This window comes from Myotis myotis, unplaced genomic scaffold (assembly GCF_014108235.1).
Source record: "Myotis myotis isolate mMyoMyo1 unplaced genomic scaffold, mMyoMyo1.p scaffold_m19_p_1, whole genome shotgun sequence".
Taxonomy (NCBI): domain Eukaryota; kingdom Metazoa; phylum Chordata; class Mammalia; order Chiroptera; family Vespertilionidae; genus Myotis; species Myotis myotis.
The window spans coordinates 111,740,286-111,754,222 of NW_023416313.1; the positions used below are offsets into that span (position 1 = coordinate 111,740,286).

At 47.2% G+C, this 13,937-nt stretch overlaps 1 protein-coding gene across 22 annotated transcripts in view; it reads right to left on the reverse strand.

The window, feature by feature from the left end:
- Positions 1 to 11,672: 11,672 nt before the first annotated feature.
- Positions 11,673 to 13,937, reverse strand: part of TLE3 (TLE family member 3, transcriptional corepressor) — a 45,920-nt gene continuing 43,655 nt past the window's right edge. For 21 of the 22 annotated variants that reach the window (XR_004973833.1, XM_036347547.1, XM_036347517.1 and 18 more), the window contains one exon: positions 11,673 to 13,631. Coding sequence is in view for 21 of the 22 variants with exons in the window: in XM_036347547.1 (XP_036203440.1) it covers positions 13,524 to 13,631 (108 nt within the window). In the remaining variant the exon portion in view is untranslated. The remainder of the gene's footprint in view (positions 13,632 to 13,937) is intronic. The other variant, XM_036347490.1, reaches the window with a different exon arrangement.

A 13,937-nucleotide genomic window follows, 5' to 3' on the forward strand; every position in this document is an offset into this window, starting at 1 on the left:
CATCTTCAAGAGATTTCCTGAAGCAGGATGATTTGAGAAGCAATAACAATAACTTATCTTAACTGAAACATATCAAATATGTTTAAATCCACACATTCAAAATAATATTTTAAGATTATTAAGCTTTTGAGGATACTAAGAAACTAACTTATTACTTTGAAAACTAGCAAATGAAGCAAATGAATAAAGTATTTATTCTGCATTTAAACTAAACTTCAACATAACCAAATGGTTTATGAGGGGCAGTTTCTCTTTATAGCAGCTTCTCTTTAAGCAAATAGATGAAGGGGTAATAGATTGAAACATCACCATTTTGTAGCCCCTAATACATTTATGAACCTAGGCGATGCTCATCAGTGACTGCTACCATGCAAAAGGAGAAACATCTGATAGTGTGTGTTTCCTGAGGGGTCAGTGAAGGATTCTAGCCTCCTCTCTCCCCGCAGCTAATCAACCCAAGATCTAGCCATAAGTCAGCAATCAGCTAAATTCAGCCTGTGAGAAGCTCTCAAATACTTTTGTTTCTTCAAGAAATAAATGCCTGTTTGCATGTGTGAAGAGAGAGAGAGAGAGAGAGAGAGAGAGAGAGAGAGAGAGAGGAGGAATCTATAATATATCAATTATAGTCACTTTGTGTGAACCTTATTTGGATCCTACTTTAAGTAAACACATTTTTAAAAATATTCTGACAATTGAGGAAGTTGAAATACAGATTGGGTATTGATGACATTGAAGATAATTGTTATTTTTTAGGTGGGTTAGTAATATTGGGGTTACATTTTTTTATTTTTTTAAAATATATTTTATTGATTTATTTTTACAGAGAGAAAGGTAGAGGGATAGAGAGTTAGAAACATCAATGAGAGAGAAACATCGATCAGCTGCCTCCTGCACACCCCCTACTGGGGATGTGCCCGCAGCCAAGGTACATGCCCTTGACAGGAATCAAACCTGGGACCCTTCAGTCCGCAGGCCAACACTCTATCCACTGAGCCAAACTGGTTAGGGCTTACATTTTTAAAAAATATATTTTATTGATTTTTTACAGAGAGAAAGGGAGAGGGATAGAGAGTTAGAAACATCGATGAGAGAGAAACATCGATCAGCTGCCTCCTGCACACCCCCTACTGGGGATGTGCCTGCAACCGAGGTACACGCCCTTGACCAGAATCGAACCTGGGACCCTTCAGTCTGCAGGCCGATGCTCTATCCACTGAGCCAAACCAGTTAGGGCTTGGGTTACATTTTTAATTTTAATATGTTTTTATTGACTTCAGAGAGGAAGGGAGAGGGAGAGAGGGCTAGAAACATCAGTGATGAGAATCATTGATTCGCTGCCTCCTGCATATACGCCACTGGGTATTAAGTCCACAACCCAGGCATGTGCCCTGACTGGGAATCAAACCATGACCTCCTGGTTCATAGGTCAATGTTCAACGACTGAGCCACACCAGCTGGATTAAATTTATTTTTAAATTACAGTTTGACATACAATATTATATTGATTTCAGGTGCACAACATAGTGATTAGACATTTATATACCTTACAAAGCGATCACCCCATGAGTCTCATATCCATGTGACACTCTACACAGTTATTACAATATTATTGACTATATTCTCTTTGCTGTATATTTTTAAAAATAGATCTTACTTTTTGGAGATAGTAAAATATTTACTAATTAAACGATGAGATGTCTGAGATTTGCTGCATAATATTCCAGTGACGGTGGCTGGATGGAGATAGGTAGGCGAACATAAAACTAGGCTAGCCGAGTTGCTAACTGTTGAAGCTGGGTGATGGGCACATGAAGATTCATTGTGATGTTCTCTCTGCTTGGCATCTGTGTAGCATATTTTGTAATGAAAAGCTAAACAAACTTAATCCATGGTGTCTCTGATGATAGTGGCCCCTGCACACCTACAAAATCTTCAGAATCACAAAGTATCTAGGCTGAAGAGGACACAAAAATTGCTCATCCAGCTTTCAAGCATCACTCCATACACGAGAAGGAAGGGGAGTGGACAGGTCCAGTGACGTAGCTGAGATGACACAGTGAGCTTGGGGCTTCGCTCCGTTCCACTGGCCATGTGTCCCCAGCCCTGTGCCCCGTGTGCCCAAAACTCTCCTTTCAGTCACCAGAAACTATGCTGGGGGTGACTTCCTACCAAATCCTGATTTTATGGCTTTCTTTCTCTATTTAATATTTAATTATGAAATATATCAAACAGGCAGAAAAGAACAGACAATAATGTGACACTACTGAGGCCACCACACAGGTTTTTTAAAATGGGAACATTCTAATATTTTTAAAAAAAAATTTTAAAGGTAATACAATGTTTCCCTTCCTTCCCTCCCCACAATTAACCGTTATCCTGGTGGAGGGCTATATATTCTTTCTATTTATGTGCATGTGTGTGTGCATACAAATTTATAATTGTTTAATGTGGATGTGGATTTACACTTGACATAAATAATATCATATCATGTATTTTCTTTTGCAACTTGCTCTTTTCACAAAACATTGTGTTTCTGAGATTTATCCAAGTTGATACGTAAAGACCTAGCTCATGCACTTTAATGTCTATACACAATTTCATTATACAAGAATGAATAGATTTTTCTTTACCCATGCCCCTATAATGAGCAGGTCATTTCCAGTTATTTTTGTTACTTCAAACAGTGAGGCAGTAAATATCTCCACGTACATCTCTGTGTGCTTGTGTAAGAGTTTCTCTAGGGCATATACCCGGAAGTAGGGTTATCAGGTCATAGGATTGTGTTGCTTCTACTTGCCTATTGCCAAACGCTCCACAAAGTGGGTGACTCAGTTATGCTCCCACAGCGGTGTTTGACGTACTAGTCGTGCCCCGCCCTCATAGAAGCTCCATATCATTAAACTCAAAATTTGCCAATCCAATGCGAATGAGCTGTACTATCTCGCTTTGTTTGGAATTTGCATTTCCCTGGTAACTAGTGAGGTGTGGCCTTTTTTACATGTTTACTGACCATTTTTCTCCTGTGAATCACCTGCTTCTGTCCTCTACCCATTCTTCCTGCATTGTTTGCTTTCACAAACTGATTTGGAAGAATTCATTACACATTCCAGATACCACTCTTTGTCAGTGGCAGGTACTGCAATCATAGGTCTATGTGGTGTAGCTTTATGGCATCTCTAACTATACAGGTGTTTCACATTTTAATGTCGTCAACTCGATCTCTTTTAATTTTTAAATTATAGCTTTTGTTTTCTGTGTTGTGTTCAATAATTGTTTCCCTCCTCAGGCTACTGAGGTTGTTCTCTTCAGTATTTCATTCTGAGAGTTTAACGACTTTATTTTTGTCTAGTGTGAGATAGAGATTCACTCCCCACACACTCCCTATAATGATGGCCCACTGTCCAGTATTATCTGCTGAACAGTACTTTTCTTCACTCACACATAACGCCACCCAGGTCAGACTCACATCTCCATAGGGGCCTGTTTATGGTTTCCATTTTGTCCCACTGGTCTTTTCTATACATGCACCAAGAATACTTTCCTGGTGACTGTAGCTTTACACACGTCTTGATATCTGGAGGACAAGTCCTCCTTTCTTATTCTTCTTCAATGTTATATTTGCTATTCTTAGTCCTTTACTTATTAGCTTATTAAATTACATAGAAAATATCCGATTTGGATTTTGCTTAACATTGTAATATAGGCTGGTGGAAAAGACAATTTTTAAAATGAAATCGAATTTTCTCATCAATGAATAGGGCATAGCTTATGATCTACATACGTCTTCTAAATATTATATCCTTCAATAAAAATTTATCCTTTTCTCCATGAAGTTCTTATATAGCTTTAGTTAGATTTATTCTTGGTAGCTTTGTTGTTATTGTAAATGCATTTTATTTCTTTATATTACATTTTCTAACTGGTTATTGCTTATGAATAGCAGTGCTTTTGATTAATAAATGGTAATCTTAAATCCAGCAACTAAACTTTTGTTTTAAATTTTTGTACATTTCCTATGTATAGTTATATCACCTGCAAATAATTACAACTTTCTTCATTTTATTTATTTATTTTTATTAATTCTCACCCAAGGATATTTTTTCCTATTGATTTTTTTTTTATTGTCTAAAGTTTTACATGTCTCCTTTTTTCCCAATTGATAACCCCCCTCCCCCGCAGCCATTCCCACCCTGGGCAGGCCCCCACCGCCCCAGTGTCTGTGTCCATTGGTTATGCTAACATGCATGCATGCAAGTCCTTTGGTTGCTCTCTAACCCCCCTCCCCTACCATTTGTCTCTGGATCTGTTCTTGTTCATCAAATTATGTTGCTCATTATATCCCACATAAGAGTGAGATCATGTGATATTTGTCTTTTTCTGACTGGCTTATTTCACTTAGCATAATGCTCTCCAGTTCCACCCATGCTGTTGCAAATGGTAAGAATTCCTTCTTTTTAACAGTGACGTAGTATTCCATTGTGTAGATGTACCACAGTTTTCTAATCCACTCATCTGCTGATGGGCACTTAAGCTGTTTCTAAATCTTAGCTATGGTGAATTGTGCTGCTATGAACATAGGGCTGCATATATCCTTTCTGATTGGTGTTGCTGGTTTCTTGGGATATATTCTTAGAAGTGGGATCACTGGGTCAGATGGGGGTTCCATTTTTAGTGTTTTGAGGAAACTCCATTCTGTCTTCCACAGTGGCCTCACCAGTCTGCATTCCCACCAGCAGTGCAGGAGGGTTCCTTTTTCTCCACATCCTCACCAGCACTTGTCATTGGTTGATTTGATTTTTTTTTTCTTAAGAGAGAGTGGGGGGTCAGGGGAGAAATATCGATGTGAGAGAGACACATCAATTGGTTGCCTCCTGCATGCACCTCAACTGGGGCCAGGTATTGAACTTACAAACCCAGGTACATGCTCTTGACTAGGAATCAAATCTGCAACTTTTTGGTGTGTGGGCTGATACTCTAACCATAGCAACACTGGCCAGGACTCAACTTTCATTTTAATCATTGTACCTTTTTTATTTTTTTTATTTTGTTCTATTGCATTGGCTAGAGCCTCTAGCACTATGTTGAACAGAAGCAGTAATACGTCTTTTTGTTTTGTTACTGACTTGAAAACAGTGTATCTAAAATTTAACACGATCTATTACTAGGCCTATAGTCTGGTTTAGCTCCCATTGTCAGTGTTCTTTTATTCCTAGTTCGGTTCTTTAAGAAAAGTCATAAATGAGTGTTAAATTTTGTAAAGTGCCTTATCTGCTTCATTTGATTGTAAAACCAACATCTTCCGGGTTTGTTGGAAAATTCTTTGTCCTCTTTAATAGTTGGTTGTAGGATTCCATGTCTTCTATATCCTTATAAATTTCTTTTAGCTCAATCTACCAATTTCTGTTAGTGGTATGTTAAGACCTCCCATTCCTCATTGTAATTCTGTCAGGCTTTGCTTTATATAGTTTTCACATATTATTCTCAGCTTGAGAGTTCCTCACTCTGCCTTTAAAGTCTTTTATTTATGCCATTAAAAGATTCCCTTTCTTTCAGGGTAGGCAAGTAAAATTGTTTTAATTTTGTTCAACATGTCTGTCTGTCCACACAATTAAAGGGAATCCTTGTTAGCTTGCTGTTTCATTTGCCAGAATTGAAGATTCCAGACCTGCTTTTTTCAAGTTTTATAATCTACTAGAGGCCCAGTGCATGAAATTCATGCACGGGGGAAGGGGGAGTCCCCTCAGCCAGCCTGTACCCTCTCCAATCCGGGACCCCTTGGGGGATGTCCGACTGACGGTTTAGGCCTGTTACCCGGGACATCCCTCTCACAATCCTGGACCACTGGCTCCTAATCGCTTACCTGCCTGCCTTCCTGGTCTCCCCTAAATGCCCTCCACTGAAGGCCAGGTCGCCCCCAACTGCCCCCTCCCTGCCGACCTGGTCGCTCTTAACTGCCCCCCGCCCTGCTGGCCTGGTCACCCTCAACTGCCCCCCTGCCAGCCTAGTTGCCCCCAACTGCCCCTCCTGCTGGCCTGGTTGCCCCCAACTGCCTCCCCCCCCACTGGCCTGGTCGCCCCACATGGCCCCCCTGCCGGCCTGGTTACCCCATGCAGCCTGCTGTTCAGTCATTTGGTCGTCCCTCAATAACACCCCTGCCAGCCTGGTTGCCCCATGCAGGCTGCTTGTTCAGTCATTTGGTCGTCCCTCACTAACTCCCCTGCCAGCCTGGTCATAGGTAGCCATCTAGTGAGGGCGTTAGGGTTAATTTGCATATTACCTCTTTATTATATAGGACTAGAGGCCCGGTGCACAAAAATTTGTGCACTCGGGGGGGAGGGAGGATCCCTCAGCCCGGCCTGTGCCCTCTCACAGTCTGGGACCCCTCGGGAGATAATGACCTGCTGGCTTAGGCCCGCTCCCAGGTGGCAGAGGGCAGGCCCAATCCCTAGGTGCAGCCCCTGGTCGGGCTCAGAGCAGGGCTGATTGGGGAGTTGGGGCACTGCCCCCTGTCATGCACAGAGCAGGGTGGATCGGGAGGTTGTGATGCCACCCCTAGTCACACTCAGGGTAGGGCCGATTGGGGGGTTGGGGCACCGCCCCCTGTCACACTCAAGGCAGGGTCAATGGGGCGGTTGCAGCGCCTCCCCCTGTCACTCACAGAGCAGGGCCCACCAGAGGGGTTGGGGCTCCATACCCTGTCACGCACAGAGCAGGGCCCATCAGGAGGTTGGGGAGCTCCCCCCTATCATGCACAGAGCAGGGCCCATCAGGGGGTTGGGGAGCTCCCCCCTGTCACTCACAGAGTACGGCCGATAAGGGAGTTGGGGCACCACAGCCTGTCACACACAGAGCCGCAGGGCTATCAGGGGGTTGGGGAGCTCTCCCCTATCAGGCACAGAGCAGGGCTGATCAGTGGGTTGGGACGCCTTCCCCTGTCACGAACAGAGCAGGGCGGATAGGGAGGTTGTGGCCCCGCCCCCTGTCACACACAGAGCCGCAGGGTGATCAGGGGGTTTGGCCACTGCCCCCTGTCATGCTGATCCCAGTGCCGGGAGGCCTCGCGGTTCCACTGATCCCAGTGCTGGGAAGCTATTACCCTTTTACTATATAGGATAGAGGCCTGGTGCATAGGTGGGGGCCAGCTGGTTTGCCCTGAAGGGTGTCCTGGATCAGGTGGAGGTCCCCACTGGGGTGCCTGGCCAGCCTGGATGAGGAGATGATGGCTGTTTGCAGCTGGTCACACACCCTTCAGGGTGGGGGTCCCCACTGGGGTGCCTGGCCAGCCTGGGTGAGGGGCTGAGGGCTGTTTTCAGGCTGGTGGGTGACTGAAGCTCCCAACCGCTCCTTTTTCTTTTTTTTTTTTATTCTGGGCCAGCTTTAGCTCTGAGGCTTGGCTCCAGCTCTTAGGCCTCGGCTGCTGAAAGCAGGTATCTGGTTTGTTTGGGTCCTATAATCGAAACACTGTTTCAACTCCAGCTCTGAGATCCCGGCTGGCTGAAAGCAGGTTTCTGGGGTTTTGTTTAGCTTCTATATTTGTAACAATGTTTCAAACTGCAAGCTCAGAGGCCAGCAGCGGCAGGCGGGGAATCTTGGAGTCCTCCGTCACTGAAGCAAGCAAGCCTCATGTTTGCTTCAAGCTACCTGGCTGCCGGCCGCCATCTTGGCTGGCAGTTAATTTACATATCACCCTGATTAGCCAATGGGAAGGGTAGCAGAGGTATGGCTAATTACCATGTTTCTCTTTTATTAGATAGGATTATCAGCAAACAGGGCAGCTCTCATTAGTGACACCCAGGAGAGACAGGCCACGGCCCCATCCCACTCTTCCGTCTGGCCTCAGCAGGCCCAGAGTTCCCAAGGGTCCTCTCCTGAGCCACCAGCCATGCCCTGCGATCTGCCTAGGTTAGCTCAGGTGGGCACACTGTGGAGCTGTCTGGGCAATGACAGAGGTTTCCTAATGGACATGAGGAAAGCTAATCAGGGGACACTTCTGTCCCTGACTTTCCCTCCTATGCTCTTCATCTCAAGGTCACTGATCACCTCCTCCACTTGTGGGATCAGTTCTTTCCAAACTTCTGAGCTGATCCTAATGATGCATCCAGTCCACCATTCATTTATCCAGCCAGCCAGCTAGCAGCAATATCATACATATGCTCTAAGCTGTATAAACTTGGGCTAGTTGAACTTCAGTTGCCTCATCTATAAAATGAGCATAATAGCATTGACTTCATAGCAGTGGTCACCAATCTTTCGGACCTTGTGGATCACCAGTGGTCCGCGGACCATCAGTTGGCAACTGCTGCTTCATAGGATAGTTATGAATATGGAATTAGACAGTGCTTATGAAGCAATGACACATACTAATCACTCTGTTATTATTGCCTGTCATCTCCATCACACACTCACTGATTCATTCAACTAACATCACCTACTGTGTGCTAAGTCCTGGAGATACAAGACACAATTCCTGCTCTTGGAGGTCCCTGTCTGGTGGAGGGTCAAGTGGACATCAGATGAAAGGATGATGTAATGAAACTAATAGTCACAATTCACCATGCTTAGTATGTGCTGTAGGGAGCACAAAGGAGACACACCCAACTCAGACTAGAGGAGTGAGGGGGGAGCGGGGGAGGGGGGCAGAGAAGGCTTCCTGGAAGAGGTGACATTGAAGCTGAGTCCTGAAGTATGAGCAGGAGTTCAAAGAAGGCTGCAAGGCAATCCTGGCAGAAACATAAAATCAGGTTGTTTTTTTATAGGGCATTGGAGATTTGTGGACTGGTGTGTGCAGTGAAGCAAGAAGAAGTGAAGACTGACTCTAGAGGTGCAGGGCCCAGGCCTGGGGACAAGCTAAGGAGTGTAGGCACTGCTATGCAGAGGGCCAGTGAGGAGTTCCAAGCAGAGTGCTGAGGGCAGGTGTGGTTATGAAGGTGCTGCATGAGTGGATGGGGAGCTTAGCTGGGGGGACTGACCATGTACAACAGCCCAGTGCACAGACCTCCAAGCTTTTGAATGGCAACTGTGTCCGGGGCTTAGATCCCTGAGGGGTCATCACAGGCATTCTCTTGGCCCTGGATTGCAGCCTACCTTTTCTCCTCCTCCCCATCCTCCTGCCTCTTCTGGCTCTAGCTGAAGCCCTGGCCTCTGCCCAGGTCCCTCCTCCTGAGTTTCACTATCCTGCTCAGTGCGGAATCCTAGCCTCGCTCCTGCGCTGGAGGAGACTGGCCAGAGGCACCGGGAACTGGGAGTTGAGCAAGCTGGGTTGGAGCTAGAGCAGGGAAGGATGAGAACCACACAGGGTGGGGGTAGGAGAGCGGTACACGTAGGGTCCTTTCCTCTTACCCAGGTCTTAGCACATGCTGTTCCTTCTGTCCAGCACACTTTCCCTGCCACCCTTTGGCGCAGCAGCTCTCCATTCTTCAGGTCTGTTCAGCTCACACCTTCCAGGAACCCTTGCTCACTCTCCCCACCCAGGCTAATGTCTCAGCTATGTGCTGGGACATCTTCTGGTTTGTGCCATCACATAGCTCACGGAGTAGTGATTGCCAGTTGATGTGACTGCCTCCTCCCAGCTGGTGAGAGCTCTGTGAGGGCAGTCATTGCCTCATCGATCTTTGCATCCCAGTACCTAGGCCCATGCCTGGCACATGCTAGACTTAGACTTCATAAATGTTGGCTGAATGGATAGGGGGATAGGATGGCCAGCTAGATGGGCAGGTGCATAGATAGGCGATGGGGAGGTGGGAGAGGGCAGGAGGGAGAGAGGGTGAGAGGGAAGGAGGGAAGCAAGGGCAAGATGGGTGTGTGAGTTCCAGGATATTCTCGAGGCAGGAGGCTGGTTTCCATGACTTTCTTTGGCTGTCTCCTTCGGTGAGGAATTTCACCAGTTCTGTTGGAGAAGGGGCAGGAGGCCTCAACCCCCTGCAGTCCTGTCCACTGGGCAGCTCCCTCGTACCCTCCCCCACTCCCGAGTGTGATTTATAGTCTCAGCTCAGGCTATGTGACTCATGGTAAGTCACCTGCCCTTTCTGGGTCTTAACCATCCCATTTGTAAAATCTGGAGCTCAGTATAGACGTCTCTTTAAATTGAACAGGCCTAATTTTGGTGCAATATTTAAAAATGCTTCATGGGTACCGCAATAGAGTACATTTTGTATCTCACACACACAAAAAATCAAATGGTGCCTAACCATGCAAATGAAAAAAGGTTGATCATGTTTTTTTGCTGTGCTTTATATAAATAGTGGTTTCAAATATGCTCTTGAAAAAAAATTTACACCCCATCACCACGAGATATTGGATGGCCAGTCTATAACATTTAGCCTTCTCGCTAAAGACCCTTCTACTCAGCAGCCACAGCTCTGTACCTCCAGACCTTCCCATAGACCCTACAATGACAGAACAGGCGGTTGAGGCACCAGCAGCTGAAGATGAAGGATGTCCCCAACACCACTTGCACAAGTCAAGGGGCTGTGTTGTCTCCCCGCCCTCAACTGTGAGCTTCTATGGTGGAGACTGAATCTTGGTCACCTCCCATCCTGGACCATGCCTGGGAAATCTTGGTAGATGGCCTTTCAGAGAATACCTCCTCTTCTCAGAAATGGAGTAACTCTGGCCTTCATTCTCATTAGGACAAGCATTTGCTGATAGAGGTTTTCCTCTTCCACACACTGGGGCCAGCGAGCTCTGACTCCAACCCTATCTTGGCACCGGTGGGCAACCGCCAGGCCAGTCCTGGGCACACAGATTTCCTGGCTGGAGCCTGCCATCTCACCCTCTGCTGCAATGTATGGTTCTGGACAAATGAGTGTGGCGAAAGAGATGCCGTTTTACGAGCATGTCAACCGACAGAGCTGTAAGCTGAATTGCAGCTCAACCTCTCTACTAGTAAAAGCCAAGGGACATCCTCTCTCCAGCTGAACGACTGAGTGCAGCCCAGCTGTCCTTTCAGACTTAGAATTATCACTCCTTTAAAAAAATTTTTGTTCTTGTGTGCAATAACAGCAGGCAATTGTTTGTGCTGATGTATGATTTTGACAGAATAAGAAGTTTGAAACCTTTAGTCCACAGTTCTGGGAGACTTCGCCAATGGGGGCAGGAAATCCAAGAGCCTGGAAACTACCCCAGCCCGACCCCCTCCCTGAGTCACTGACGGCACTCCTTTCTGCCCCTTCTGCAAATCCTTCCAAAGCCTTTGTGACCAAGGGATTGAAGCCCCCGCCCCCCCCCCCCAAAAAAAAAAAAAAACAACAAACAACAAACACCTAAACTTAAGGTTTTTAAAAAAAACGATCTAGGTTTTCAGGGTCCAGATGTTCGTGGACACTTTGCGATTTCAATTGCAGTTCATATTTTTTCCAGCTTTGCACTGGCAGCTATAGAAGACTTTGGTGTAACCTACTATATATAGCCTTCCCCTCAGGGAACTTTGTCCTGCCCACCTGCCTGCAGGAAACCCCTGCTCCCACCCCACTCCCTGGGGCTTAGACGGGGAGGGCGGGGATGTGGTGAAAGCACCCGCCTTCACCACCCTGCATAGTCAGCATGCAGACTCTGGAAGAAGAGCTCATGTTCACAATGACAAAGGCAATCACCCAGGATTCAAACTTGAGGGTGAGGGTGGAACTGTGAGTGTGTAGAGAGGTTGGGGGGCAATTAAAACGCAACAATAAAGCCAACCTTTAAATAGTAACTTTTAAAAATATAAAAACAGCTCATTACAATTACTTTTCATTTTCTTCTTTCTTCAGGAATCAACTTCTACCCTCACCCTCCCTTGTGGCTACAGCCTTAACAACAGTGGCAGATGAGCATCTGAGACAGTCAGAGAGAGAGAGAGAGAGAGAGAGAGAGAGACATATACCCCTGGCCACCTCTCCCCCAACCTCAGAAAGGTACAGGGTGCCTGGCCAGCCTCCATGGCCTCCTCATCACGTCAGGGGGGCTGCTGGCCCAGGAGCAAGATCACTGAATACGGGCAGTTTTCACCAGAGCCCCTCCTTCCTTCTCACCAGACAGAATCACACATTACAAAATAAGCCATAAAAATGCAGTATAAAAATTATCTTCCATTCACTTACATCCATGGAGAGCCCACCACCAGGACTCAAAGGGCCTTTAGCTTTTCCTTAAAAGAAGAAGAAGAAAAAAAAAAAGACCAAAAGAAAAAAAAAAGCCTAACTCCTCGGAACATTTTGGTACCAAAAAGTGTCACTTGCAGCTACTTGTAACCTGTTTGGGCTCAGAAGAGACTGAAAGCTGCAAAAGTCACCAGTGTGCCAGGACATCGGTGCCCCCACCTGCCTCCTAGTGTCCTCAGCCCCTGCAGCCCTGCCAGACTCAATCCCGCAGATTAAATACACTTTCCCTTGTGGGCGGGGGGAGGGAGGGATCACCGGCAGGAAAGGGGAGAAGGCATTTTATAAAAGGACATCACTTCTAATTCTTTATTCAAATTTTAAAAAAAAAAAAGCACCCACATCAGTTGCTATTTTTCTCTGGTAGCTCCCTGAGCTGAGTTGCTATGCTTTCCTCCAACTTTCTGTCCTTTTCAGGTTCTGTCTGCCGATTAAGAAGGGCTGGAGAGGGAGTCCTCTGAACTCCGTTTCCCAACATGACCAACTGTGCACCAAAGAGATGGAGGTGGGGAGAGTGAGGGAGCTAGTCAGAGCCCTGAGAGAGGGTGACCGAGGGCAAGAGGCAGGCAGCGCGGAGGCCACAGAAAAATCTGACGGGCGCTGCTGCCCTCAGCCCGGGCCGGGCCCACCTCAGGCACTGTCTGTCCTCTGTGTGGCATGGTCTTGACCCTCCTGGGACCATCCCAAGCCTCCTGGAGGCACCCTCATTCCAAGGGACCCGACTGGTCAGCCTGGTTACCAGTGCAGCTCCCTTTCTCCACCCCAGGACTTCTCTCCGCATTCCTCCCCCTCCCTGACTCCCCTCCCAGGCAGGAACTGGAAACTTCTGTTAAAAAAAACAAAACACAAACCACCACCACCACGAGTGGAGTACAAATACAGCAGGCGAAACACACGGCTAGCGCTTCTGGTGAGAAGGGGCCTCCTTCCCCCTGACCAGTCCGAGATAGGAGTCTGTTATTTACATTTTTCACAAATCTTGTGCGCTGCACAAGCGGGAAAATAAGATCCCCATCCCTGGCACAGGTATGTGGTCCACTCCAGTGTCCCCACCCCAGGGCAGGGGACGGGTCAAAAGAAAGGGGAAGGAAAGACAGAGATTCACAAGGGTGTCTTTGGGGAGCTGGAGCCGTGAGCCTCCACATAAATCTATTAGTAGCATCTGCCAGCACGGTGAAGGGGAAGAGGAGAGACATCCATTGGAGTCTGTGAGACACATCACCTCGGCCCGGAGTCGCACTGTGCCGGCGCCCGCCCAGCCTGCCACAGCGCCGCCGGACCGCTCGGCTGCTCCCGGGCCTCGCCGTCCTGGGGGGCCCGCACCAGGATCTCCCTGTCACAGTTGAGTCTGTTTCTCCCAGAGTTTGACAGCCCTGTTAGAGTTCTTGTTTAGTAGATGACCTCATAAACCGTGGCCTTCTTGTCACCAGAGCCTGTTACAATATATTTGTCATCCGCCGAAATGTCACAACTCAAGACAGACGAGGATTCCTTAGACTGGAGGAGGAGAGGCAGGAAGGTGCAGGACGGAAAAAAAAGACAGGAGTCACTTTAGCTCCGCACCACTTCAATGATGCAGATTAAACCGCCCGCCCCCGCCCGGACCGCCAACCTGCAGTGCACACAGCGTGGCCCTCAAAGGCAGCCCAGGAGGTGCTTTCAGGTGGAGATGCCCTTCCACGGGCTCCCAGCCACTGCAGTGCCCACGGGGATCTTAGATGCCCAGCCCCAGATCTTGAAGAATCATAAAAAGCCTCCGCCCTCTCCCACCTCTTTCTGGACCCTTTTCCTCCCGCCCCACCT